Genomic DNA, 24,714 nt, shown 5'->3' on the forward strand with positions numbered 1-24,714 from the left:
CGTGAAGTTAAAGAAAACTTTACCCCATACAGCAGTGGTAGCTCTGTGTGTGTGTATATATATATATAAACACACACACACATATATATATGCATTTATATATATATATACACTGCAGAACTTTTAAAATATTCTGTACTCAGAATGTTTTTTCCATGTGAAAGCCATTGATCAAGATTAAGAAACAACACATTCACCAGTCATAAATGCAGAGCATGGGCCTTAACATTCAAAATATAGGTGGGTTTTTTCTTCACCCCTTTTTTTTTTTTTCTTTTGACTGACAGATTTAGACACAAAGCTTACACTAATGGAAGCTGTGAGTTTAAATATCCTAGGCAGTGTCTAACATGAAAAGTCACAGAGCTTATATTACAGAATGAAATATAAAGCTGCCTCAAGCCACAGACAGCGAGCAGTTTGTTTTGATAAGGTTTTTGGGACAGGCTGACAGTTTAATTCGTTGTGGCATTGCTATTGCTTGAATTTGGGCATTAATCTTGCTATCTAGTAGATACATCTTAAAATGTGTTTTAAAACTTGTTAGCCTGAGTACCGGGATATAGGAAGGCAGGATAAGGGGTTGTGGTTGTGGAGGAGCAAAAGAGAGGTCCTTTGTGTGCAAGCACACGGTACATCTCCTCTCTCCTGAGCGTTAAACACACGTTCTTCAGTAGCAAAACACCGAGTACTGAAACCTCAGGAAAAAACAGTGTGCCCAGCACAGGCTTTCTCACCCCTTTGGAGACTTCTCTCTAGACACAACATCAAAAGGCCTGAATCGCTTCCATCTCATTGTGGTTCCTTGTGGTGGTAAAAAAGTGGGTGGCAGAAGGTGTCTTTTAGCTACTTAAGGCCTGAAGTTTCCAGGAACTGAGGAGACCCAGAAGCTCCTGGACTATCTTGTGCCCTTTATGGACCTGCAGTGCTGTACTTAGCCAGCCAGACACGATATAAAGCAGACACGACCCATTCATCGAACCAGGAAATATGTAAAATAATACGAGGTGCGTGCTGTATGAAAGTAAGCACCTCTGTGAACCTTCAAGTTGGCATTTAGATATGAAAGCAATGAACTGAGCCAAACTGAGACCTGTCTGCACCTTCTGCAATAACAAACTCAAAGCATACTTGCACAAGGTGGACTTGGGGTAGAGGGGTGAATAAAACACCATCTAGACAGGTCTGCAAAGTGGAGAAAACACACGGGTATTTTAAAGTCTGAGCTGCACACGTGCAGCCTTTCTTTTGAAGGGGAAAGAAGATTGCTGAATTTTCTGAATTTGCCTCTCTCCCTATATCCCCTTTCAATGCCCTTTTGATTTCTTCCAGATAGCCCTGGCCTTTGTAGGACTCTGGTTAGGGAATAGAAACCATATTGTTTAACATGGGTGACCAGTCACACAGCATATTTGAAACCTGAACAAAAATGCTTGGAGATATTGGTACTGCTCAGCAACCCATAGGCAAAAATTGCTTTTATTGAACCTCTTGACTACAGGGTTATAAGAAAAGTCTGTAAAAAATGTTATCCATTTGTGGTCAGGAGAAGTATCAAGTACAACAAATTACTCTGAATGTTTTGGTTACTGTACTTGGCAGTGAATTTTCTGTAGCTCCAGAAGAGTGTTGCAAATGAAATCTTCAGTAGAAATGCAAACCAATTGTGCAACACTGGGCTTTTGTTTTCTCACGTCACAGTCCTGTTCCCAGTCCCAGACTCACTATGCCTACCAGGAAATCCATTCTACCAAGGCAGCAGAAAATGTCAGCAGCTCCCAACTGCAGAAGCCAGCAGAGCAGCTGAGGTATTTGGGATGAAAGTGCCATGAGACAGCAGCAGCTCCAGCAGGATTTGGCTCGGGGATGGTGTGGGAAGCCTTTCCACTGCCAGACCAGTGATGAAAAAGAGAGAGCGGGTGAGGGTGACATGAGGTCCAAGTTGTGAATCACTGTTCGTGTTGGCTACGGAGGGTCTGAGTCCGCAGATGGAAAAGGGGGAGAAGCAACCACTGAATCTGAGCTCTGTGGGCTCACCTCCTCTGCTCCCTACTAGGAAGAACTGGTTTGTTTCCCCCTGTCTGCGAGATAACACCTGGCATTCACCAGCATTAACTGGAGCATCTCACTCCTGTATCCTAATGAAATGGTGCTGACACTGAGCGGTCAGTGTTAAGAGCAACTTCTGATGTGCTGGCAACATCAGCTGAAGGGTTGTTTGCCTCAGGCCGGGTGGGTAGAGGTCTCCATCTGATTTTGTCCAGGATAAAATGACTAACAACGAATCATATGCAGACTCTCAAGGAAAGGAAGAAGACCCTGTTGTTGAGAGACAGCTTGACTCTTGGCTTTTCTCTTTTCCCCTCAAATACATTTAATACATGGACTCTTTAGCCCACTGGAGCAAAATATCACGGGTAAAAGATAGTAGTCAACACATAAAAATGGTAATTACAACAAAAATCAGTAAGAGATGAAAAAAACAGTTAAGGAATAGGAGTTTAAAATCAAACTGCATGCCTCCTGAGATGCATCCTAGTAGAGTACATCTTTCAGCCAGCTACTTTAGAAGTGATCTCCTACTGCAAAGGACAGGTACCCATCCAGCTCTGCAGCAGACCCAAACGTCCTGCAACTGCAGTCATCCAGGAGTGGGATTTTGGCTGAAAGTGCAGTGGAAAAGCATGTCAGCCACAAACTGGCTTCCAGGCCTGCGCTGTAATTTTCCCTGACTGTGGTACAGAAGTGGACTTTTTGCCTCTCACTCTTGCTGGGGCCTGGGCTGATTTATCAAAGCAACACCAGGGAGCTGCACAGGTACTGATGGGGTGAACTTTCGTATCATTTAATTCCAGCGAGGGGCTTGCCTTTCACCCTCTTTCCTGGTCCCTAAGGAAGCAACTGGGGAAAGTAGGATCCCTTGCAGCAGGCGTGACCGGGTGTCGCAATAGATGGAGCCACCTGTGTCTGTGTCACTGTGCCTGTGTCCAAGGCAAACAGCTCGCTTCCTGGAGTCCCCGGCCAGAGGGGAATGTCGCGGTGCGTCACGGCTTGGAGCGGAAAGCGGATAGTGCTGTGGGGAGCACAGGCTGTGACCGGCTCGGATGTAGGCATTGCTCCTGTGAGTTAGTGGCAGCAGATGGCTCGTTCCTGTGCTTGACAGCAAGAGAAAGGCAGGGAAACCGGGGGAAGGGGTGGGGGGTGGGCAGTTTTTCCCCGGAAACATATCTGTCAGGCAGATATCGGTCCCAGCATCTGTGTGTCCTGGGAAGTTCAGATAGACGTGTCACACCGCTGATTCACCCCCTGAGCTACCCAGCTGCTTGGCTGGGGGGTGGGTTTGGCAGAGAGTCCTGCGTGAGCCTACTGCAAAAGTTAAAAAGTTATTTTATCAGCTTCCCCCTCTCCGAGGCACCAAACCTCTGGTTCCTTTCTCAGAAACTAACTAAAGCTTTGCTCCACTAAAGCTTGGCCAGCAGAGAAAAAAAGGTATAAAAACAGAGTTGTTATTGTAAAAAAAATGGATTTTTCTCTTTAGTAATACATTGCAGACCAGATGACACTGATGTTCCTTCTTTTTTTCTGTATTTCTCCCTTTTAGCAGTGCACACACCTTTTCTCTGTGGTGGGGTTCCTGTCTCTGGAGTTTTAGGCAATGTCTGTCCCATGGTGCTGTGCTGGGCTCAGATAGCCGGCAGCAGGTAAGCTGTCCAGGACAGGAACTGGCCTTTGTGTGCCCTGTGTGCAGAGAGGGAGGGAAGAGGGATGACATGCCTCTCTGCTTGTCTAAATCAGTGTAGAGGTGGTGATAGATAACAATAAGGCATGCTGAAGAAACGTGTTAGGTCCTTTGACCTGAGATTACCACAACAATGTGTGTGAAGCTGCGGGTTTAATGAGCTACGTTGGCTCTGGGTGGAAGGGAGAAGGTTTTGCAGTACTCGTGCCCTTATTCCCTGCCCTCCCAGCCTGGCTCCCTGCAGGATAACTTGTTTTCCAGGTGTATGAATGGAGATGCCACTGCCTTCCTCCAGAGCTCAGTAGCTGGCTGATTGCTTTTCTAGTATGAGTGTTCAGAAAAACATGCTTAAACCATGTCATCTCCAGAGGTTTGTGAGAAGAAAGCAATGTGATTTTGCCCAGTCTAGAAAGAGAAAGATGAAAAAAAAAAATAAAATGCACTGTGTGCTTTGTTCCAGACACCTGGAACTCCCGTTCCTGTTGGCAACAAGTGCCATAAATGGCTTTAATGTTGGGTTTTTTCCTCCTATTTATGGGGCGGTGCAGTATCGCTGGCACAGCACTGGTGCACCGTATAGCACAATCCACCTATTTTCAATCTGTAATGACTAGTGGCTTTAATTACTGTAGGTATTGCAGGGGGTGTGCACCCATGCTTTACTGCATTTTCCAAAGGGGAGAGTGTCATATCAGCTTCTAGAAAAGTTCAGGATAGCTGCCTATGTCATGGAAAAATAAGATTTGATTAACAGAGCATGTAGGAAGCCAAAGTAAATACTAGAAATATGTAAAGCAGCTAACGTGGCATAGATTGGTACATACAGAGGGATGTGTAAATCTGGGCACTTGACATGATTGATTTTACATCAAAAGGGAAGTCATTGCCTCACTATAGTTCTAGTCGGAGGCCACTGTTGATGGCACCTATTTCAGTGTCCCACTCAACTCAAAATCTCAAATCCTGTCAACGTTTAGACCTGCCTGCAGATCTTTCCCGACCTGCGAATGTCAAAGGATGAGTAATGAGAGAGGAAAAGCAAAAGTTTAGAAAGCTTGCCCCTTGGCAAACAGCACTGGTGTGCACACAGAGCATCTCGTGGTTGAACCGCGTACCCACTGTTTAAACAAACCAAACCCCCCCCCTAAAAATCCCTCCCCGTGAAAGAAGGAGGTGATGGCAGCTGGGTAACAGGTCTGGCTACAAAGCAGGAGGCGTGCTTGGCAAGCCTTTGAGTCTTGCTTCAGGACTGCTCTTGCCCCTTTCCGTGGTGGTGCTGGTGAGCTGACACGCAGCCCGGCAATAAACACGCTGCTGACCAAGCGGCAGGGGAAGGGCTGCAGCTACTTAGAGCTGTCCCTGAGACAGATCCAGTTAACTTAGTTATGCAGAGAGCATAAATGGTCATGCTCTTACTCTGTCATTCAAAGACAAATGTTTTACAGCACAAACCCCATCATTATCTGTAAATATTTAAAAAAAAAAACCTTTTGATTTTCCTTTTACAGCAATCCTGAGACTTTTAGACTTGCTAAGAGGTGGGTCCAACTTGTGGTTAAATCCTGCAGACGATACTCTTGCTGATCTCAGGATTTTCCAGAGATTAAAACGCAGATGTCTGGATTTCTCAAAACCCCACAAAACTTCAAAAACATTAGACCCACTTCACTCTTCCCCAGATATCTGAGATGACCGTAAACTGCTTGAGCATCCTGGCAAGATTTCCTGTAACAGAGAATCTGCTGGATAACTCGTAGCAGCTTATTAACAACTTTAGGTTTGTATATTTTAGCAAACAAAACAAAAGTTAATTCCTTAGCCTATGATAAATTATTCATAAGGTGTGCCCCCACGTTTGCACAGGTAGAGTGGGTTTTTTTCAGCCATGCTTTTTTTATAATGGAGCACCATTCCAAACTCCTAAGTGTGGGGGATGTTCTGTAGAGAGATATATGTAAATGTATCTTTATGTAAATAAAGAAATCTCCTAGTAAACCTTAGCACTCCCACAGCTGCGATCTCCGTGTCATCCCCAGTGCTGCTTCCTACATAGGTCTTGCTTCCCACCAGAGCCTGGGACCAAGGCATGAAGGTCTGTCCTGCCTGCTGCATCACCCTGGATGTGGGCTCGTCCAGGTAAGAACTTGTGTTAGCTGCATCCCATGGAGGTCATTCCCCAGGGGTAAGTCTGGAGTGCTCACAGGCTCCTGAGTTCCAGGCAAAGTCTTTCCAGTGCGTATGTTTACGTTAAGGGTTTGTAGATAGAGTTACAGTGTAGCAAATGTCCCTGACCCAGACAAGTTGGCAGGAAAGGACAGTGTTAAGAACAGAAGTGCCCGTGTTTCTGTGAAATCTGGAAGGTCTCAGCCTGCTCGTGGGTCTTCTTTATTTACTTAAGTTGCTTTAAGGTTCTTAAGTGGTGACTGCCAGCCTTGGGTAGCCATTCCGTTTGGGAAACAGAAATACGCTTGCTGATGGAGAACACTTTGTGTATTAGGAGAGCTGGCTGGCTATGTGACAAGCCAGTTTTATTTTCTGGTGAACTCGAGCTGTTTCAAGCTTTGCTTCAGTGGCCCTTTTGACAGCAGGGCTGCTGTAGAGGATGCTTTTGGTTTTGGCCCACCCTGGAGTTTCGAACATCCTTTGCAGAAAGTCACCTTTTTGGCCACATGGGCCATTAGCTTTCCTCTTGTGGTTTCAGCTTTTCTTCTTGCTTTTCCACTTGGGAATCTTTTCTTTTTCTTCTTCCAGTAGTTCTTTTCTGTTTTCAGTGGGCAGTTTCTGCAAATCTCTGGGTGATTTTATATAAACACCTTCCTTTGATTAACTTGGTCATTTATTTTTCAGTCCCCGTTTTTAAGATTACTATCACAGGGCTGCGGTAGTTTGAGGGGTGTTGGTTGCTGTTTTTATTGGAACAGGGAGGGGAAATGGGAGATGGAAGAAATTATATCTCCCAGGGAAGTTTTCTTACTAATTATGCCTGGGAGATTATTTCTCAGTGGCTCAGACGTAATTGCTATTTGATCAGATTTGTGTGTGCTATTTAGGATAAAATAAAGCATATCCTTCTGTATGACCCAAAGAAACCAGCAGTTACTTCAAATATTCAGTTTTAGGGGGTCAGGAAATTACATCTGTAATTCTTGTGCATCCTACAGACTCTGAACTTCTTCACACAGAGGCACCCCCGCAGCCACAGAACAGAGATGCAAAGGACGTCTTTTCAGGCAGCTGGTTGTGACTTTTGAGAACTGGTTAGAAATGTTATGTTGTAGGATGGGATTTTTAACCTTGTCCAGTGTCTTGGCTTGAGCTTCTGACATAAGTTTGGAAGAGATGGAGGTAGAAGGTATTGCTAAATAGGTCATGAAGGTAATAGAGACATGGCCAGAAAGGCAGAGAAGTTCTGGGAGAATGACAAGAAGGCCCCTTGGTTATTTTTTTCCTCCTCTAATGCTCACACTTTCACCACTTCAGATCCAGTACTGGTAGCAATACCACGTACCTCCTGGTGATGAGTGCTTGCTATGTGAGCTGGTCAGGCGATACAAATGTTGAGTCAAAATCCTCTAAGCTGGTAAGACTCATTCCCAGGTCTTCAGAGAGGAGCAGGTCTCCACAAGGGATGCAGGCTGAGTTTAGACAGTGTGTGCCCAAACCCCCATGCAGTCCCCCACATCCTCACACAGCTGCTAGATGCTGGATGGTTACCCAGACATCTGAAGCTCTGCCTTTGAGCGTGCCCAGAGACATGTCAGCCTCGACAGAGCCGCGCATCTTGGTGCCAGCCTCCTGCCCACGTTCTGTCCTGCAGCAGCAGATGCAGCGCCCTTCCAGATTGCACTCTGTAAAGGGGCTATTGTAGGCTACTCCCTTCACTTGAAATACAGCCAGTACAGGGATGTTGCTGCAATTCCCACTCTCCTTATCCAGCTGCCCGGGATGAGGATGCTTCCTCCCTGCACTTTGTTATTGGCTGAAGTCCCCTCTTTCACCCTAACCGACTCAAAGGACCTCTCCCCTTCTCTGGAGAGTGCCCAAGCTACTAGGGCTGTGTAACTCTTTTGCAATGGGTGACTTGTAGAGTTGGAGGGATTAGCACAGCGAGCAGAACCTGTGTGTGAAAGGTGGCTGTTTGTTCCAGAAATCATCCAGGTGGCTGATGCGTAACTTGTACGGGAGATACAAACAGACCTTGGGGTGAGCGTCACTGCCCAAAGGCTCCGGCGCGGCCTGCGTGTCCCCGTGGCGTTGTGTACAGGAAATGCACAGGAAGCATGGCTTTTGCCTCTCTGTCCCGGTCTGATCCTTCAGAAGGACATCACAAAGCCCACAGGGAATCTGGCTTCCAAGTCACTGTAAGGTAAATTATAAGAATGTGGAGTCAGCTGCTTAAATAAGCCATTGGCAGGGGGAGTTTTGCTCGACGTGCTATTTCTCAAGGGTTCAGGAAGCACTGGGCCAAACCAGGGCACTGACGTGGAACATCTCCTCCTTTGCTAAAGTGGAGGTCATAATTCTCAATTTACAAAGCTCGTGGCAAAGGCTCACCTAACACTGGAAAGGAGGTTCTGGTACTTGTTTCCCAGCTCTCTGTTTTTGTACAGCCTGGTACAAGAGATGAAGCATGATAAACAAAAACATTCTTGGTTGTTAGCAAAAATATTTGGTTGATTGTGCTTCACCCTGGGTTTCATTAACAAAAGCCCATTTAACGTAAGAAGAACAAGGCTTGTGCCTATTAGCTGCTGTCACTTGTGCACATAAGACTGATGAGAGCCATTGACTCCACATCACCAGTTACGACACACCTTCCAGAAAGGCACAATTTGAAGAAGTGAGTTATTCTCTGTTTACGTTCTTAATTCCAAATATAAAACCACCATAATGCCATGTGTGTTATTTCGAAGGATTAAGAATCACCCACAGAGTGTTTTATAAATTATTTCTCTTCAGCATAGCCTCATGTTGTCAGGGCAATTGCTTCTGCAGTCATAGTTCCAGTTGTCTCACCTTTTCCTGAGCCCACCTTTTTGAAATTCCCAGAATTTCCTCTTTAGTAAGGTTATTTTGAGACCCCACACTGCTTCTGTTGCCCCCATGCAAGAACTGCTGTTCAGGCACACTGCTAGAGGCTTTTTCCACTGTTTTGAGAGTGGGTGCCTGCATTTTGGTCCTAAACTAGAAGGCAGATCCCCATGAGATTGCCTACCCGTCCCCACCACATTTGCCCTGCCACCTGGTGAAGGCTGCAGCCTTAGACAGAGGGCAGGGGAGGCAAACACCGCACAGCCTGCCCTCCACTGTTGTGGAGGGCAGCAGTGGCCTGAGGGTTTCATGCAATTTACAGCTCTAATTGTTTGGGTGGATTTCCGACCACAGGAGCACTCCTCCGTGTGGGTGGGTTCACTCCTTCACACCCTTCTGTGAGCACGCAGGGGTTACCAGCATCTGAAGATGAGAAAGGATTTGGTCCAACCAATAATTATATTTAAATATCCTTAGTTCTGTCCCCTTTGTGTCATCTTGATGCATTAGTCATGAAACTGATGACCTGACATATAGCGTGTGGGCAGTGTATGTGTGTGTTTATAGTATCCTTTCAGAGGCATCTCCTTCTCCTGGGACAAGAGAATCAAGAGAAGCTGTCTTGTAAAACCGCTGTCCCTTGGGATATACATTGGATCACAGCCCAAATTCAGACAGCCCCTATTACCCTTGCTTACCCGGTGCCCAACTCCCACTAAGTATTGACCAAGCAGACCTGGCCTGCATCTCTGCTCATGAGGGTCTATTGCTGCAGGTTTACCAGATCTAGATGGAGGAATGACTGTGCACAGTTACCAACTTATTTTGGTAGGATGAGGTGGGAAACACTTTCTTGCTGTGTGTTGGTAGGCAGCTGCCTTCAGAAATTCCAAAACCTAGTGCTGAGAAATTTCTTGCGTGTGACCTGCGCTGAAACAGAACTCCCTGCACGAGGGGCATCTGGTCTCCTTTTACACACACTATGCTTTGGACCTGCCTGTGGCAGGGGGGGTTGGAGCTCTATGATCCTTGGGGTCCCTTCCAACCCAGACCATTCTATGATTCTATGATTCTATGACTCAAGGCTTGCAGAGAAAAGGGATGATGCTCATGTGCTGAGTGGTGTTAGCAGATTTTAACTGGTTGCTTCATTTGAGAGAAGAGTAATTTTTGTGTTCCAGATTTGGGACACTGGAGAAGACTTCAGATAGTCCATGAACCAGATGCAGTTTTCTGGGGTCCTCTGCTGGCGGGGGGGGTACTGGAGTAAAGTCACAGAGCCACAGCAGACAGGATGCAAAAGCAACTGGTGGAAGGTCTTGCCCAGAGGAGAACGTGCTGGCAAACAGTGACCACAGCCAGCCCCCAAACCACCTTACTGTCTAGTACACTAGCACTATGATTTTGGGGTAGAGATTATTGATTTTGGGCTACAGTATCAGAGAAAATGATGCTGTATACTTAGCACATGTGATCTCATAGGTCATAAACTGTGTGCAATTACACAAGCACTACTTACCAGTAGTTTCAACAGTGTTTGGTAGTTATTATCTCCCCCAAGAGATTACTGCTATTTCTGTCCATAGGCTGTGATTTACAGTAGTGTAATCATCTGAAAAGACTGGATTTGTTAAGCTTCTAAGATAATACAAACCCAAGTCAAGCAATCCTTATAGATACCCAATGGACTTAAACAAAATGTTTTTCTTGCCTGAAGATTATTATTCTATTATGTCCCACCCACTCACTCTCCAATGGGGAGAGAAAAGTGGTTTTTAATTGGGGGACACATAGTAAGAAGAGAAAAATACGAAGGGATTTCTGTGAATTCTGGTATGGGTGGTATCATCATCTCAGTGTGACTCGTGTTCCGTGGCAATACTAATGCCGCTTGACTCTTGTTCGAAAGATTACCGACTCAGGGTTTTTCCTGCAGAACCTGACATCAAGCCTGTGAAAGTCTTCTTCCCTGAAGTGATGCAGAAAAAATGACCTGTGTGCTATTCTGTCTTGACTACGTGAACCGCTGTACATTGTTAGGGACTGTCAGAAGCCTCAAAACCTGTTGGTTAGTTTCCTAGTAATAAATTATTGTTATTGTAGTAAGATTACTTGACCTTTCAGGAAAAAGATTGTAATCATGCAGGGACCTTGGGCTTTTTTCTTAAGAGAGTGGACTTACAGAAGCTTTTTAACCTTACACACATTAATTTCACTTTGATTAATTTCACCAGTAAAAAGGCCTCCCCTTTGCTTACCTCCACTGCCGTGTGCTTTGGTGGGGTTTGACACAGGCCTCTGTCACACATAATCACACAATTACAAGGTTGGAAAAGACCATCATCAAGTCCAACTGTTCCCATCCTAAGCTAAACCATATCCCTAAGTACCTCATCTACACCTTTTTTAAATACATCCAGGGATGGTGACTCAACCCCCTCCCTGGGCAGCCTGTTCCAGGCCCTGACAACTCTTTCAGTGAAAAATTTTTTCCTGACATCTAATCTGAACCTGCCCTGGTGCAGTTTTGTGCCAGTTCCCCTTGACAGCAGAGATCAAGGCACAGCTCCCTACTGCTGTCCTCAAATGTAACAACTCCATAAGGATCCCAAACACTATAGTGGGAGAAAGCGGGAAACACAGGAGAGTGAAATGCAGGTGCTCTGCCTGAAAGGAGCTGCCCAAGGACTCTCTGGATTGAATTTTGTTGTTTTCCAGGACATGGGGCCAAGGTCATTCCCAGTACACATGCAGCAGAGGGCAGGACGGTGGCAGGCAGTTTCCAGGGGTCCAGACCTGCTGCACTAACCAGCAGTGAATAATCAAGGCAAGAGCCCTGGCGCTTCAGCACCCCACTCTCCCACCCATTAGAGGGACTAGGAAGGGTGGAGGCAGCAGCTTCACTCCCCTTATCACCCCCAGCAGACCCCTTCCCTCCGGAGCAGCCATCCCCACGTCCTACAGCCTTTGTCCCAGCTGCAGCTCAGCGTCCTGCAGCACCAAGGCCTTGGCTGTATGAGGCAGTTCTGCTGCCCTGGGGCCCACTGCTGCACAGGCAGCTGCCTGCTCTGTCCAGGCACTCAATAGCAAGCAGATCCACCCAAAGCGTAAGATAAATACAAAACTACTGCAGTCTTAAAAAACCCCACACCAACCAAACAAGAAAAACCCAGTAAACCCCTTAGTAAGCTGGAGGTGATCCTCCCACTTCCAGTGTTTGCTGGCCCTGCAGCGTGTGGGGCAGGTGGCTGTACAGAAAAACAGGAGCTTAGTTTCTGGTGGATGTCCTCATTCTTTCTGAGGGACAGGACAGGTGAGGCAAGAAAAACATGCTTTCTACTCATGAAAAAGACTACTGGTAAAGCTTTGCCAGTTGGACTGTATCTTGTGAGTTGCTGAACAAGCTCACTTTCCATTAATCCTGGGGTGATTTCTATGGGATCTTAGCAACTGATGTGCTGTAAGCTGTTACACGGGGAACAGAAGGGGATGACAGGGGAATGAATTAATGCTGAAGCCATCCATGGTCTGTATTAAGTAACGCACCCAGGTGATGCTTCACAGATAGCAATGGTTGTACTTGAACAAATTAGTCCTTACCCTGACTGCTGGCTTTCTACTTTATGGATGTGGCAGTACTATCAGTCAAAATACATTCTCCTCAAGTCTGCAATGGTTATTGTTGCCACCTCTCTCTTCAAATGCCTTTCTTTTGTCCTCTTTGCACTTTGAATTAAAGATATTTATGTTTATCTAGGTAACATCCCACAAGTACCTTTAAATATGAATGTTTTCCTCAATCGTCACTCCTAAGCTGGCAATAATACACACTTTAAAGCTACTGCACAGCATGGCCTATCTCTTCACTTAGCCACTTCTTATATGCAGCAGGGTAGGTTCTGCTCCAGTCTCTTGTAGAAGGCACTGATGAGAGCAGCAGGACCATGTGCTGTTCCCAAAAAAGAACTCAAGTCTGCCTGAACAATGTCGTACATGTTGGCTGCTAGATCTCTTCTGTCCTCGGCTTCCTGCTAAAAGAAATTTGTTTTGATTGTTGGACATAGTGAACCGTTGTTGATCGATGTAAGGCTGAATGGTTCTGGTGGCTGACTCACCACTCTTGGCTTCCCTAACTGCACAGCCTAATGAGTAACAGTGAGGTACTACCGACTCAGGAAAAAGAGGTAGGAGCTAACAAAGGAAGAAACAAGGAAAGGAAAGGGAATCTGGCAGCTGTCATATGAAGAGAAAACATTGAGAGAACAGTCCCTAATGTTTTTGCTAAACCTAAGCTGTATTTACTTTCTGATGCCCATTGATTCAGTAGGACACTTAGGTTTTGCACATGGAATGCATAAACACTGCGTGGTAGAAATTAACTAAGAAGCAACATCTTCATATACAGCACAAGCCTGTGTGGAGCACTTCTGATGGTGAGGGAGCCTGGGTTCCTAAGCAGCCATTCCCAAAGAGCGTTAAAAGTATTTGTGAGAAGACGAGAAGCTGTTGAAAGAAAATTTTCTGAGCTGTTGTCTGCTTATTTAAAGCATAAATGGTCTTGCAGCATTATCTATGTGTTTTCTTTTCGTATCAATGTTAAGCTTATCTTATAAACACATCTTCAGCACGTAGAGTAAGCTGAAAACATCCATTCTAAAACTCGGATGCAGAGAGAATGTGGCTTGGATGCTTACTGGCATCAAGAGAGATATCCTGTCTTTTTTTTGTTCTGTGATACAGTTGTAGCATTATCTGGTATCCAGGGCTTTGAAGGATCTATTGTAAGCATGTCAAAGACTTTTTAAATGACTTTGGTTTTGTAAATATTAGATCACAGAAACTGAGGAGTGAGTCCCACGGACTTTCACTGAACAATGTGTCCCATTATTGTTTTTCCTGTTTTGGAGTCAAAATTAAACTAGCATTAATAAGACTCTGCATATTTATTCTTTCAGTGAGGAAAAAAAAATCCATTCTGGTAATTATCATGCCTACAGAAAGGTGCATTTAGGGTGCAGCTTCAACACTGACTAGTCAGCACTGTGTGCTGCTTGTGCATTTGCAGATAAGTGGTGCCTTGCACAAGATCCTTGTGTCTGTGATGGGGCTGGGGTGAGCCAGGACTGCTGCATTCACTTGTGAGGTGTGTCTCACTTCCTCAGTGGCTGGGCAGCCCAGGACTAACATGCTATGGGATGAGTCCTTGCACTGGGTAGTTTTGCACACAGGAGAGCATTCCCACGGTGCCTAGCCACCTTGCTGGCCAACACCCACCTGCTCAGAGAGCTGCAGGAGGCAAGTGCCACCTGAATATGGGAGTGAAGGCTGGCTGGAGCCTAGGAATGGTTGAACTTGGAGCCCAGATTGAAAACTTGCCAAGAATCTAAGGCTGGGACAAAGATACAGAAGTAGGAAGACAACAAATCAGTAGCTTGTCATGAGCAATGGGACAAAAAGACAGAATGGGCAGAAAACCCTCTGTCCCTTTGCCCCTAGACTTAGTTTCAGGAAATCATGGTCAGTCTGATGCTGGCATATACTTGTCAGTACCCCCCAGCAAGACTCCAAACACTCCTCAGTCTCCTTCCTTGAAAAGGTGACAATGTTGCAATCTGTTCTTCTTCTGGCACATCATGGTGCAAACATCAGTGTCCTGACCTAGGAGGTCTTGCCTTGCTGAAGAGCACCTGGGTGTCGGAATCTCACTGGACAGTGCAATTCCTCCTTTTTTTAGCATAATTTTAAAAAAATCTGGGCAATTAGTACTTTTTGGTACTAATAGTGTACTAACTAGCAAAGGTAGAAGAACAGTTGTGAAATGAAGCACTCAAAAATGACAAAGTGTCATGATTGAGTTACCTGTGATTTGATCCTGTTACACATATTCATCAAGATATTTTAAAATAACAAGTGTAAGTCCAACTTTATTTATGCTGACAGTTCTTCAGTGCAGCTACTTGCGTGAAACTGTTCATTTCCATGGTGCTCAGCACCATGAACAGCCATCACAGCAGCAGCACTCGCTAGCAAGGGATTTTACTTTCATTTTACAGACAGGACAAACTCCTTCACTGCAAGTGGCAGGCACATCTGCAAACAGGCTTAGAAGTTGGGGCATGTTTGTACCTCGTCCTTAATTCAAATGACTCCTTCTTCTGAGTCAGAGCAGTATGTAAAATACACAGGGTGGAGATGAAATCTTGTCTCTACAGAAATGAATGTAACTCTGACATTATGGTGCAGATAGGCCTCCTTAAGGCCTACGTTACTCTGTTCACCAAACCAAATTGCATACAAATTGGCAAACTAACAAATATCAGCATTTATCTAAATTAAATCAATCTGTTCTTCGAATCTACTTATTGTCAACTACTTCCAGATGTAAATATCCATGGAATAGTTTTCAGGAGCCTCAGACTCGCAGTCAGTTTCCATCATGACTCTCTAAAAGAGCACTCTTCACAAGCACATCAGTATCTGGTCTCTTCAGGAAACAATACTCGTCGCTTTCCTCAGAGCCAGGTATCCTGTAACCACATCTGAAGGGAGCATCCGAATATAGGCAAATTCTTCAATAGTACTAAATCTCAGCTTGCTCTGGGGATCTGTGTAATTTGCCTGAAAAAGAAACAATGGCTGAGACACTGTTTGAAGAACATCTTGAAACAGAATACTGAAAAAAGTATCTAATTAAAAGACCACAAAATAGTGATTTTCTTTTCCCAGTAACAGCACTGCTGTTCTACCATGTGACCAGAAGTTTGTATTTTTTTTCTTTCTCCTTGTCTCAGAACTTATGAGAAGTTAACAGATCCCTACAAAATCACATTAGAAATGCATTAAACATAACAGAGGGCTGAAATAGTTTCATACAAAACACGGTGCAAAAGAAATTCCTCAACTCTCTAAACTCACCCTAGCAACTCTGTGCCTCGTGCGGTCTCTCACAAGGCAGCTCTCCAAAGAGTCAGGCTGCTGCCAATAAATTACCCACAAAGAGGCTGAATTATGGGTGCTCTGATAGCTTTGGACCAATACTCGCTTCCTGCATACAACTTAGCTTTTAATTTACTTTAAAGTGGTTGTTAAGGCACGGGAGTCTCAGCTTATGGTTCTGTGACTGAACTGATAAGAAATTTGAAGGCGGTGCTGCGCTCTGCTTCAGACGCCTGCTTTCAGGGTAGCAGCCTGGCCAGCTGACCCCGGGCTACGCTGGTATCCTCTGCTATATTTGGACCCTGGGTGCCTGGGAGCAGTGCCAGTTTCCTTCCATCCTCTCCCCGTCCCTGTTGCTACAGAAACCTTGAGCTGGGACGAGGCTGGGCTGGAAGAAGGCAGGCTTCAGGGCATCGCCTCTCCACCTTCAGCCTCTAGGACAATCCCTGCCGGCTCAGCACTGGATTACCAAGCGCCTGCCGAGGCTCTGGAAGTGTCTTCCATACCTCTCTCTCACAGGAAGAGGTGGCAGCAGGCTGCAAGGCACAGGCGGTTGAGATCCCTCAAGACACTGCTACTGACAAAGAAAAGGCCAAGAAGAGCTGGAGCATTCCCCCCATCCAGACTGTTGAAGAGCAGAGCCCTCTACCATTTTTATACTGGAAAGGATCTGTCAAATGTGGTAACAAACCAGTTAATTGACTGGCCGGATAAGGCTTAGCAGAAAATTGTTATTTGTAGCTTGATTCTTCACAAAGAAATGCCACTAGGTTAATTAAATGTAGTCAGCTAACAGTCAAGCCATCGATTCATTTTCAAACAAATGGCAAAGTTAGGACATTGGGAGTAAATTTATCCCTGGTGGTAACTTCATGGTTACAGCAGGTTTACATTTATTTTTATTTCACACTTTAAATGTGGCCTCGTGTAAGAAAAAGCTAACCAAGCAGCCTGCTTCTGAAATGGGCATGATTCTCTAACAAGCCAGCCAGGAAAGATCTGCAGTTTGTGTTGCAGACCAACCCAGGTTAAAAATGTTACGGCAGTTCCTCATCCCTCTGATGCTTCGGACTGGGCTGTGCTGCTTGCACATGCTGATGTATGGGAACTACTCATTTATGCCATGACTTCAGTCTGAAAACGAGCTTTACTGCTACTTCAGCAGTAATTAGATGGGAAAAGTGAAGTAAGATGATTTTGCAGAGAAAAAACTCTGTCATGTTGAGAAACTAAGTCAAAGGCCACAGATACGTGTTCTTCAAATGCAATAAATTAGTTATCTCAATCTGTTTCTATAGTAACAAGGCTGATCCATTTTCAGAAAAGGAAGAGAAATATAAACATTTGAAGGTTTGTGTTTTTTTGTTTATCTGCTTTACAGTAAAATACTCTGTTTTCCCTGTTAAAATATCTAAATACTCATCTTGCAAGTTTGGAAATAAGAGTTTTATTTTTCAGTGTCAATATAGTAGATAATAGCTTTTGAATTCTAGGCTGCCTTACAAATATAAATTGGCTGCTCTGCCTAGACCACTGGTAAATTTAATTCCATTTGTGTTACACAGAGAAAGAGAAGAGGCTCAGTAGAATTTAATTGTGGCATTTAATATAACTGCAGGTATGCTGATGAGAGTTTTAATACACTTCTCTTTTTTTTGTACCTGCTAGACCATTTAATTCTTCCCTAAATGGGTACTGCTAAGGAATTTATTTTACTTTTTCTTTTTCCCATGGGGAATCCAGCATTCCCCCCCCCCAGAATATATATTCTTACACAAAAGCTTTCAGATTTTACACAGAAAATACAGGGCCATTTCCTTATACTAGATATCTAAAATATCGTATTACCCCACATATCTTCCTAATAGGAAATGATATTGAAAATATATTTAGCTCTTCTTGCGAACCGTTTCTAGCTTAGTATTTTTACCACAGTCTGGAGGACCCTTGCAGGCCAGGTAAAATAGGAAACGTGACTCATGATGTAATTAGAGGAAGAAAATTAAGAAGGGAAAAAAAAAAGAAAGTAGAAAGGAAAAAAAAAAGGGAAACAAAAGCAGCTCTGAATGGATTCACAGAGTGTTTATACTGAGCTAAAATGGCTACAGTACATAAAGCACTGGTGGGAAGGAGGTGTTGGTAAAGAAAAACCAAGCAACAGAGAGGAAGACTCTTACTTCCTATGGCAAAACTGACCCTTGGCTGGTAGGAACATGGACTTCACTTACACCTATAACCTGCATCATCATCTTGCTATAGGAGCGGCAACTGACTAGTTTTGAAATGTATCAAAGGCTGGTGCTGGAAAGCATTAGCTGGTTCTGGGGAGGTGGGGCAGTGGAAGGGACTTACACCTTCTGCCCCCCATAAATCCCTCACAGGTCAGAGATGTTGCAGCAGCCCTCATAACTCCTGGTGTGAATGCTACCAATACTTGGAAAGCAACGCTAAGGGGAGAGGATGGGAAACAGATGAACATTATTAAGTGACCCAGCATAGAATTTTTGCTATTTTGGTGAAATCTACTCATTGCACAAGTCCACCTTCCCCTCCTTTCCTCCATCTACTGCCTCTTTACATAGAGCAAGTTGCTATTATACCAAAGCAATTCCCATACACGACTGTCAGACTGCCTGGCCAGAGGGAATTGTTCTCACTGGATTTGTGAGCAGTCTCTTCTATTTGCTGTCTGCCAGTTCATCTGCGGGGGAGATGTTGCTTTCCCATCCCCTTTTGAACACCAAGGGTTACCAGCCTTGATCAGAGCAACCCAATCCATTTCCAAATCACGCTCAGGGGCACAGGCTGGAAACATGCCACCTCCTAGGTGCCTTATTTAAATGTGCTACTTAAAAAATAAAAGAGTCAAAGAAAACATATGCTACCAAATCAAGAACTCAAACGTCAAGATGTGCAGGGTTACAGTTGGCACTACAGTTATTCTTTGATGCCTTGCACTGTGTATCCAAAATAAGGCAGTCCTTAATTAAGTGCTCAGGGTTTTTTTTTATTCCCCAATGGGGACTTTGACTTTATGCAGCATACAGAATGTGAGGTGCTGTGTTATCCTGCATCAATGTAACAAATCTGTGTATTTACAGGCATCTCTACGATGTGATATCAAGCCTGTTAAGGTGGGCTAGCACCCTATGGATGAGAAACGGTTTAAACTGGGGGAAGGGACCCAGAAATTCTGTCTAAGGCTCTCTGACAAGTTTTTTTTGTTGCAGTTATGTATTGTAACCATTAGTTAGCTCTTTTTATAGTCCAAAATACAACATTCTCATTCATTTCAATTGTAATAAATGCATAGGGCTCTGCAAAATAAATCACTCCGGGCTGAAGGTGAAAAGTGAAAAGATATGCTGTTACTAACACCTGTTTTGTTTTAAGTAAAATTATTCATGTCACATAGGAACAGTGTCAGCAGCAGATACAAAATTTTTCTTGGGCAGAATTCAATGACTTTACTCCTGTTTTGTGCCAACAGAATCTCTGGGGATTTCAGGTGCCAAATTGTAACTACCGAGACTTTCTGGAGCATGTGCAAACCGTATCTAAGTCAAATGTGGTGGGGTTTTTTTCCCCTTTCCTTTTTCTGTTTGCTTTAACAAAACCATGTAAGAGAGACCATCTGTGACACACGGGCTCTACATCTGCCAAACTCCAAGATCCAGCTCTGAAGCATGGAGGTATTTGAAATTCTCCAAAGTCCGTGCCAAGTGTCTGTCTAAGGCTGATTTGTTTGAGGGGGAGTTTGGGAGCAACGAGAACAACTTCTTCGGTTGGTTGGTTGTTTTTAAGCCAGGCCAGTCAATATCATTTTGCCCAATCTCATTCTTAGAAGTTGCTGAGCTGTCTTTTTGAATCTTTCTCTAAAAGATACAGTGAAGTAAATCAGCCTCAGGCAAACACTCAGCATGGAAAGTTTTAGTGTGCATGGCTAAAGCTTGGCAAAGTTAGCAGTCATGGAGATTGCGGGCTACCAGCTAACAGTCCAGAGAATCAGAAGTTTTGGGGACCAGGGCAGACTCTACAGCCGGGACAGTGGTCTGATAGGATCCACTTGGCAGGATAAGGTATTTAATCTGTCCTGATGTCTATTAACAACCTAAGGATTTTGTGATGTAGCAACAGCATTTGGGACTTGTCCTTAAATCCCTGGACAGCTATTAAGCTCAAGGCTGACCAGGAACCTCGTAAAGTCCATCTTTTCCAAAAACATACACAAGCTTTATTTCTTTGTGGAAAGTGAGGGGTCAGGTTTGAAGAGAAAAATAAAATACTCACCGGGAGTCCTGAAATATCTGAATATTTCTTCGCAGGCTTAAAGGAAGGAGGAGCATCAATATTAAAATCTAGAGAGAAACAAACGGAAAAATTTTAGTGTGCTACATGTATTTTAAAACGTAAACCCAAAATGTAAATGGGCAACAACACTTCTTTGAAATGCTGCCTTTACTTTCTGAGGGGTCTACTAACTAGCAGCACTAAGGCAAAGAAATACGAAACAGAATTACCTCTGAAAACACTGAGCCTGTTGGCACTGTAAACAGCAGCCTGACTTCCTGCTCACCTCTCTAATACGAGTTCAGCAAACAGAAAAGATGCTACAGCGATTTGAAAAGTGTTGATTTCTTCTGAGTCTTAATGAGTTCCCCTCAGCTGGTTATTTGCAAAGAATAGCCGTTACCACACGCGCGCTATGTTAAGGCCACGAAATGTTGCTCAGGATCGCAGCTCTGAAATACTATAAGCCAGAAACACAAAGTAATCTTTTAAATCAGCTAAATCTTTAAGCATGTACCACTTTAAGCCCATTCAATGACCTAGAAAATTGTCTGAATGTTTAAATTAAATGATGGAAATTGCTGTTGTGGGGTGCCCTTTCGATAGCAACTCTCACTCAAAACCATAAAAACCGTGTCTTAAAAACGATTAAGCAGTTAAATCCCCAATTCTGGATGTTTACAAAAATATCTTGTACCTGACTCATTTCTTTCCTCCTTCCTGATCTCCCTTGCACCTCATTCAGACGCTATGATCAACACAAATGCCCCCTCCATATCAAATTTCTAACTCATCATCTCAGCTGAAAAGACACTAATGCCACAGACAGCTGGTTTTAAATATGCCACTGAATTTCTTTTCCCACCTTCTTAAGAAAAAAAATCCTGTAAACTTACTGTTGCAAACAGAACGCAATAGAAATAGCAACATCAGCAGATTGTCAGTTACAATAGCCGGGAACACACGGTAGTCTGCATTTTTCTGTAACAGTTGTGTCTAAAACACTTCAAAAAATGGCAGGCTATTTTTGGGTAAAGCACCCAGCCTGACAAAAAGTATATGCATATGCTCAGTTCTGAAATGCCTCCACGCCGGTAAGTACAGTCTGAGGACAGCGTTCTGCCTCCAGCTATGTGCTGATATTACCAGTAGACTTGCAGCGTATCTAGATTAGGACCACTGCTGTAGCTGTGCTCCTGTAGATGTAGACCAGCTAGGACCACTAATCAGGGCCGCTAATAGTATCGTTTCAGCTGTGCTGAACTAAATAGGGGATGTAGGATTTAAATCTCCCAGGAATCTAGGATAAGGAGCTGGATAGGAAGCTTGGGCTGAGGTCTAAGCTACTGCAGGTACGTGGCTTAGCAGAATCTATTTGAAAATAGTTCAAATACAGCTAATCGAGCAGCAGCCACCCCCCCCCCACCCCCCGTCAGAAGGCGTTTGGGCTGTGTGCAGAGGAGGAGGCTCCTCAGCGATGAAGAGGTGACAAAAACCTGCTGGGAATAAGGAGGTTCTGACCTGGTTTGGATAAACACAGTTCCTTTATTAAACTCTGCCCAAATGTATTTGAACTTTGTCACAATACTCCAAATTACTTGCTTCCCCCTACTTTCCACTTAGGGCTGCTGAGTGTGATTGTGCTGGTCTTAAATACACTACTGGGCCCTGTTCGGGCAGAGTGCTGCATGCACTGCTGAAATAATTTAGGTCTGTTTTAAAAGAAAGTTATTTGTGTGGATTTTATTATTTATAAATACATGCAAAGCGTCTAAGCAGCTTACAGCTAGGATCATTTAGTTGCCATGGCAATGCCCTTTCAGAAGCAAGAATTTGTTTTAGGTTCTTCCAAGTTCTGTTCTTCTTGCCAGCTGCTGCTCCACCAATGCCGGAGTGCTAGAATCAAAAAATACGGTGTTTAGAGGAAAAATAAATGGAGAATACTACTTCAGAGCATGACACTTCTATTTCATAGTCTTTCTGATACGTCTCATCTTGTCATGAGCCATTTGTTATCCTCACTTATTTCATCAGCAGGCTAATATACTGTACACTTTAATCTTGGCTGCAAGGAAAACAAAGCTTTTTGGACTGTGTCAAAGCTACTACATTTAGGATTAAGTGGAGGAAATGAAAATCTGCTTTTTACATGGAAATAGAAAATCAGTGTGGTTGGGTTTAGCCTGAGATTACAGGATTCTGTATGTACTTCCCGTCATATTAGAACTTATTACTACGAAGTTGTGTCTGAAATTGCGATTACACGGCTAGATTTCCTCTCTCCTTTTCGTGGCACGTCACAGGTGCAGCTCTAGCTCCTCTACAAATGATCCCTGGCTGCAGAAAATACAATGGCTCTTGCAACATGTAATGAATGCTACAGGAAACTTTCTGGAAATTTTATTTTTCTTTCAAAGGACAGAAGAACAGAAGGAGAATAATAAATAGAACGTTGGCTGCCAAGACGATTTTGCATTTTGAAAGGAACACTAATGGAAGGCTTGCCACAGGTACTGTAATGGTAGTTTCAGTTATCAAATGTGATTGCTACAGAGTAATTTATTTATGTCCCTCCAGAGACAGAAGCTGCACAACATACTGTACTGCTTCTCAGTGATCAAAGGACACAGATTTACAGCTTTACTTCAGGAAAGAAAATGTTCTTACGATTGGGGAGTTGTTGTTATTTCTGTTAATAATTACAACCTGCCACATCAGTCTCATCAACACTCAGCAAAGTTCTGCTAGCACGCTTCTCCTGTGATTGGCTTATAAATTAGTCTGTTAAATTGCTGGGAATGGTAGGAGGAAGGATTCAATGAGAAAGCTTTTTTCTGTAGATGTAAGACACATTCAGAAAAGATGCTCATGAGCTGATGACACAGCGGGTTTTGGCAGTGGGTGCCCAACATAGAAAGTACATGCAAATATTTGCTCCGAGGGTTAACACCTCAGTGATCTAGAGATCATTGTAAAATAGGGACTGCTGGAGTAGGCGATGAAAATACATCCACAGTACATGTGTGGGACACCTCACTGCAGCCTTCCAGTACCTGAAAGGAGCATATAAACAGGAGGGGAATCAACTTTTTAAAAGGGTAGACAATGGCAGGACAAGGGGGAATGGATTAAAGCTAAAGGAGGGAAGGTTCAAATTAGACATTAGGGGGAAGATTTTTACAGAGAGTGTGGTGAGGTGCTGGAACAGGCCGCCCAGAGAGGTTGTAGATGCCCCATCCCTGGAGGTGTTCAAGGCCAGGTAGGATGGGGCCCTGGGCAACCTTGTCTAGATCCAGGCCTGGAGGTTGGTGGCCCTGCCTGTGGCAGGAGGGCTGGAACAATATGTTCCTTGGGGTCCCTTCCAACCCAGACCATTCTATGATTCTATGATTACTAATTCAAATTCAACTACAGGAATTTTCCCTCAAATCACTGCATAATGAGATATAGGGTTTTTTTGGTAATCTGGTTTCTCAAAAGCAACTATTGAGTTCATGTGAATTTATGACTCCTAGGAATGGGGCTGAGCATCAGCTCACATGCCGACAATCAAAAGGCAACAGCTCTCAAACATGAATGTACCAAACTACCTCTGCACTAGTGAAGTTCAGGGAAAACTGAAGCCAGGACAAGTGGAGCTATTCGTTGCCCTACACAATTGTCATAAGGTCTTTTTTCCCTTCCCCACTGCCAAGGGATGCCAATTCCACTCAGGAAGTTTAGAAAAGGTAAATTCTTCCTTCTTTTCTGCTTTTAAGTCTATCCTCTGCAGTGAGCTAACTGCTCAAGCTTGGGCATATTTATGAGAGACAGACATTATTTGATGTCTTTTCTTCCTCTTAAGGCAAATTACACTGGAAGGCTTGGGCATATTTATGAGAGACAGACATTATTTGATGTCTTTTCTTCCTCTTAAGGCAAATTACACTGGAAGGACGCAAAAAGTCATCCAAATTGTTACTAGCAGTTCATTCTGACAAAAAGCTAGTTAAAACTCAATACATTTATTCCCAAATTAGTTAAACAATTCCATGTTTTTATTGTAACTGCCTATTATTTCTGCACCGGTTGCCGCAGTCCATGTACATTCACCATTATTTCAAGCACACAGGCATCAGTATTGCCTCTTTGGAAGTGGTCGTGTCCCTCTAAAACCTGAAGGATCAGCACAAGGCTTCATGGATATTTAAATCATATATGGAAGCTAGATGGAATGCCTCTGGGACAAGTGGAGCTTTCCCAGTATCTCCCATTTCTCTGAGACGCTGGTGCTCACTGGAGGATTAGAGTGAGTGAAGTATACAGTCGTTTGAACGCCCCTCTGGTGACAGAAGCCATCTGCAAAGCAGACACACAGAGCGACTTGGAAGTCAGGGATTAATTTTATACCCCCTGGCGAACGTGTGCTTAGTGAGCTGTGCGACGCCCAATTACTCGGGTTTTATGCTGTGGGATATTGTGTCTTATTCATACAGAAAGCAGCCTGGGATAAATCCTTCTTTCTAAGCACGGGCTTAGGACCAGCAGTCTGAGAAGTCTGCTTGTCTAGAAAGCATTTGTAGAGTGTGCCAATGAGCTGGCCCTGGCACACCAAGATAAAAAGATATTTAAAAAACCCCAGCAGTGACAGCATTACTAGCTGTAGTCTTCCTTCACCTTCTCCCCTAATTTAAGCCTCACAGTGTTTTTAGCAGCCTGTATTTCATCAACTGTCAGAG

General features: G+C 44.0%; 1 protein-coding gene across 1 annotated transcript in view; it reads right to left on the minus strand.

Moving 5' to 3' along the window:
* Positions 1-15,088: 15,088 nt before the first annotated feature.
* Positions 15,089-24,714, minus strand: part of INO80C (INO80 complex subunit C) — a gene marked incomplete at its 5' end in the record, with an annotated part of 31,328 nt that continues 21,702 nt past the window's right edge. Inside the window, 3 exons of the mRNA XM_084280344.1 lie at positions 15,089-15,388; positions 19,997-20,064; positions 21,781-21,892. Of these exons, the coding sequence (XP_084136470.1) occupies positions 15,257-15,388; positions 19,997-20,064; positions 21,781-21,892 (312 nt within the window). The 3' untranslated portion in view covers positions 15,089-15,256. The remainder of the gene's footprint in view (positions 15,389-19,996; positions 20,065-21,780; positions 21,893-24,714) is intronic.

Source organism: Gallinula chloropus, assembly GCF_964237585.1.
Source record: "Gallinula chloropus genome assembly, chromosome: 2".
NCBI lineage: Eukaryota > Metazoa > Chordata > Aves > Gruiformes > Rallidae > Gallinula > Gallinula chloropus.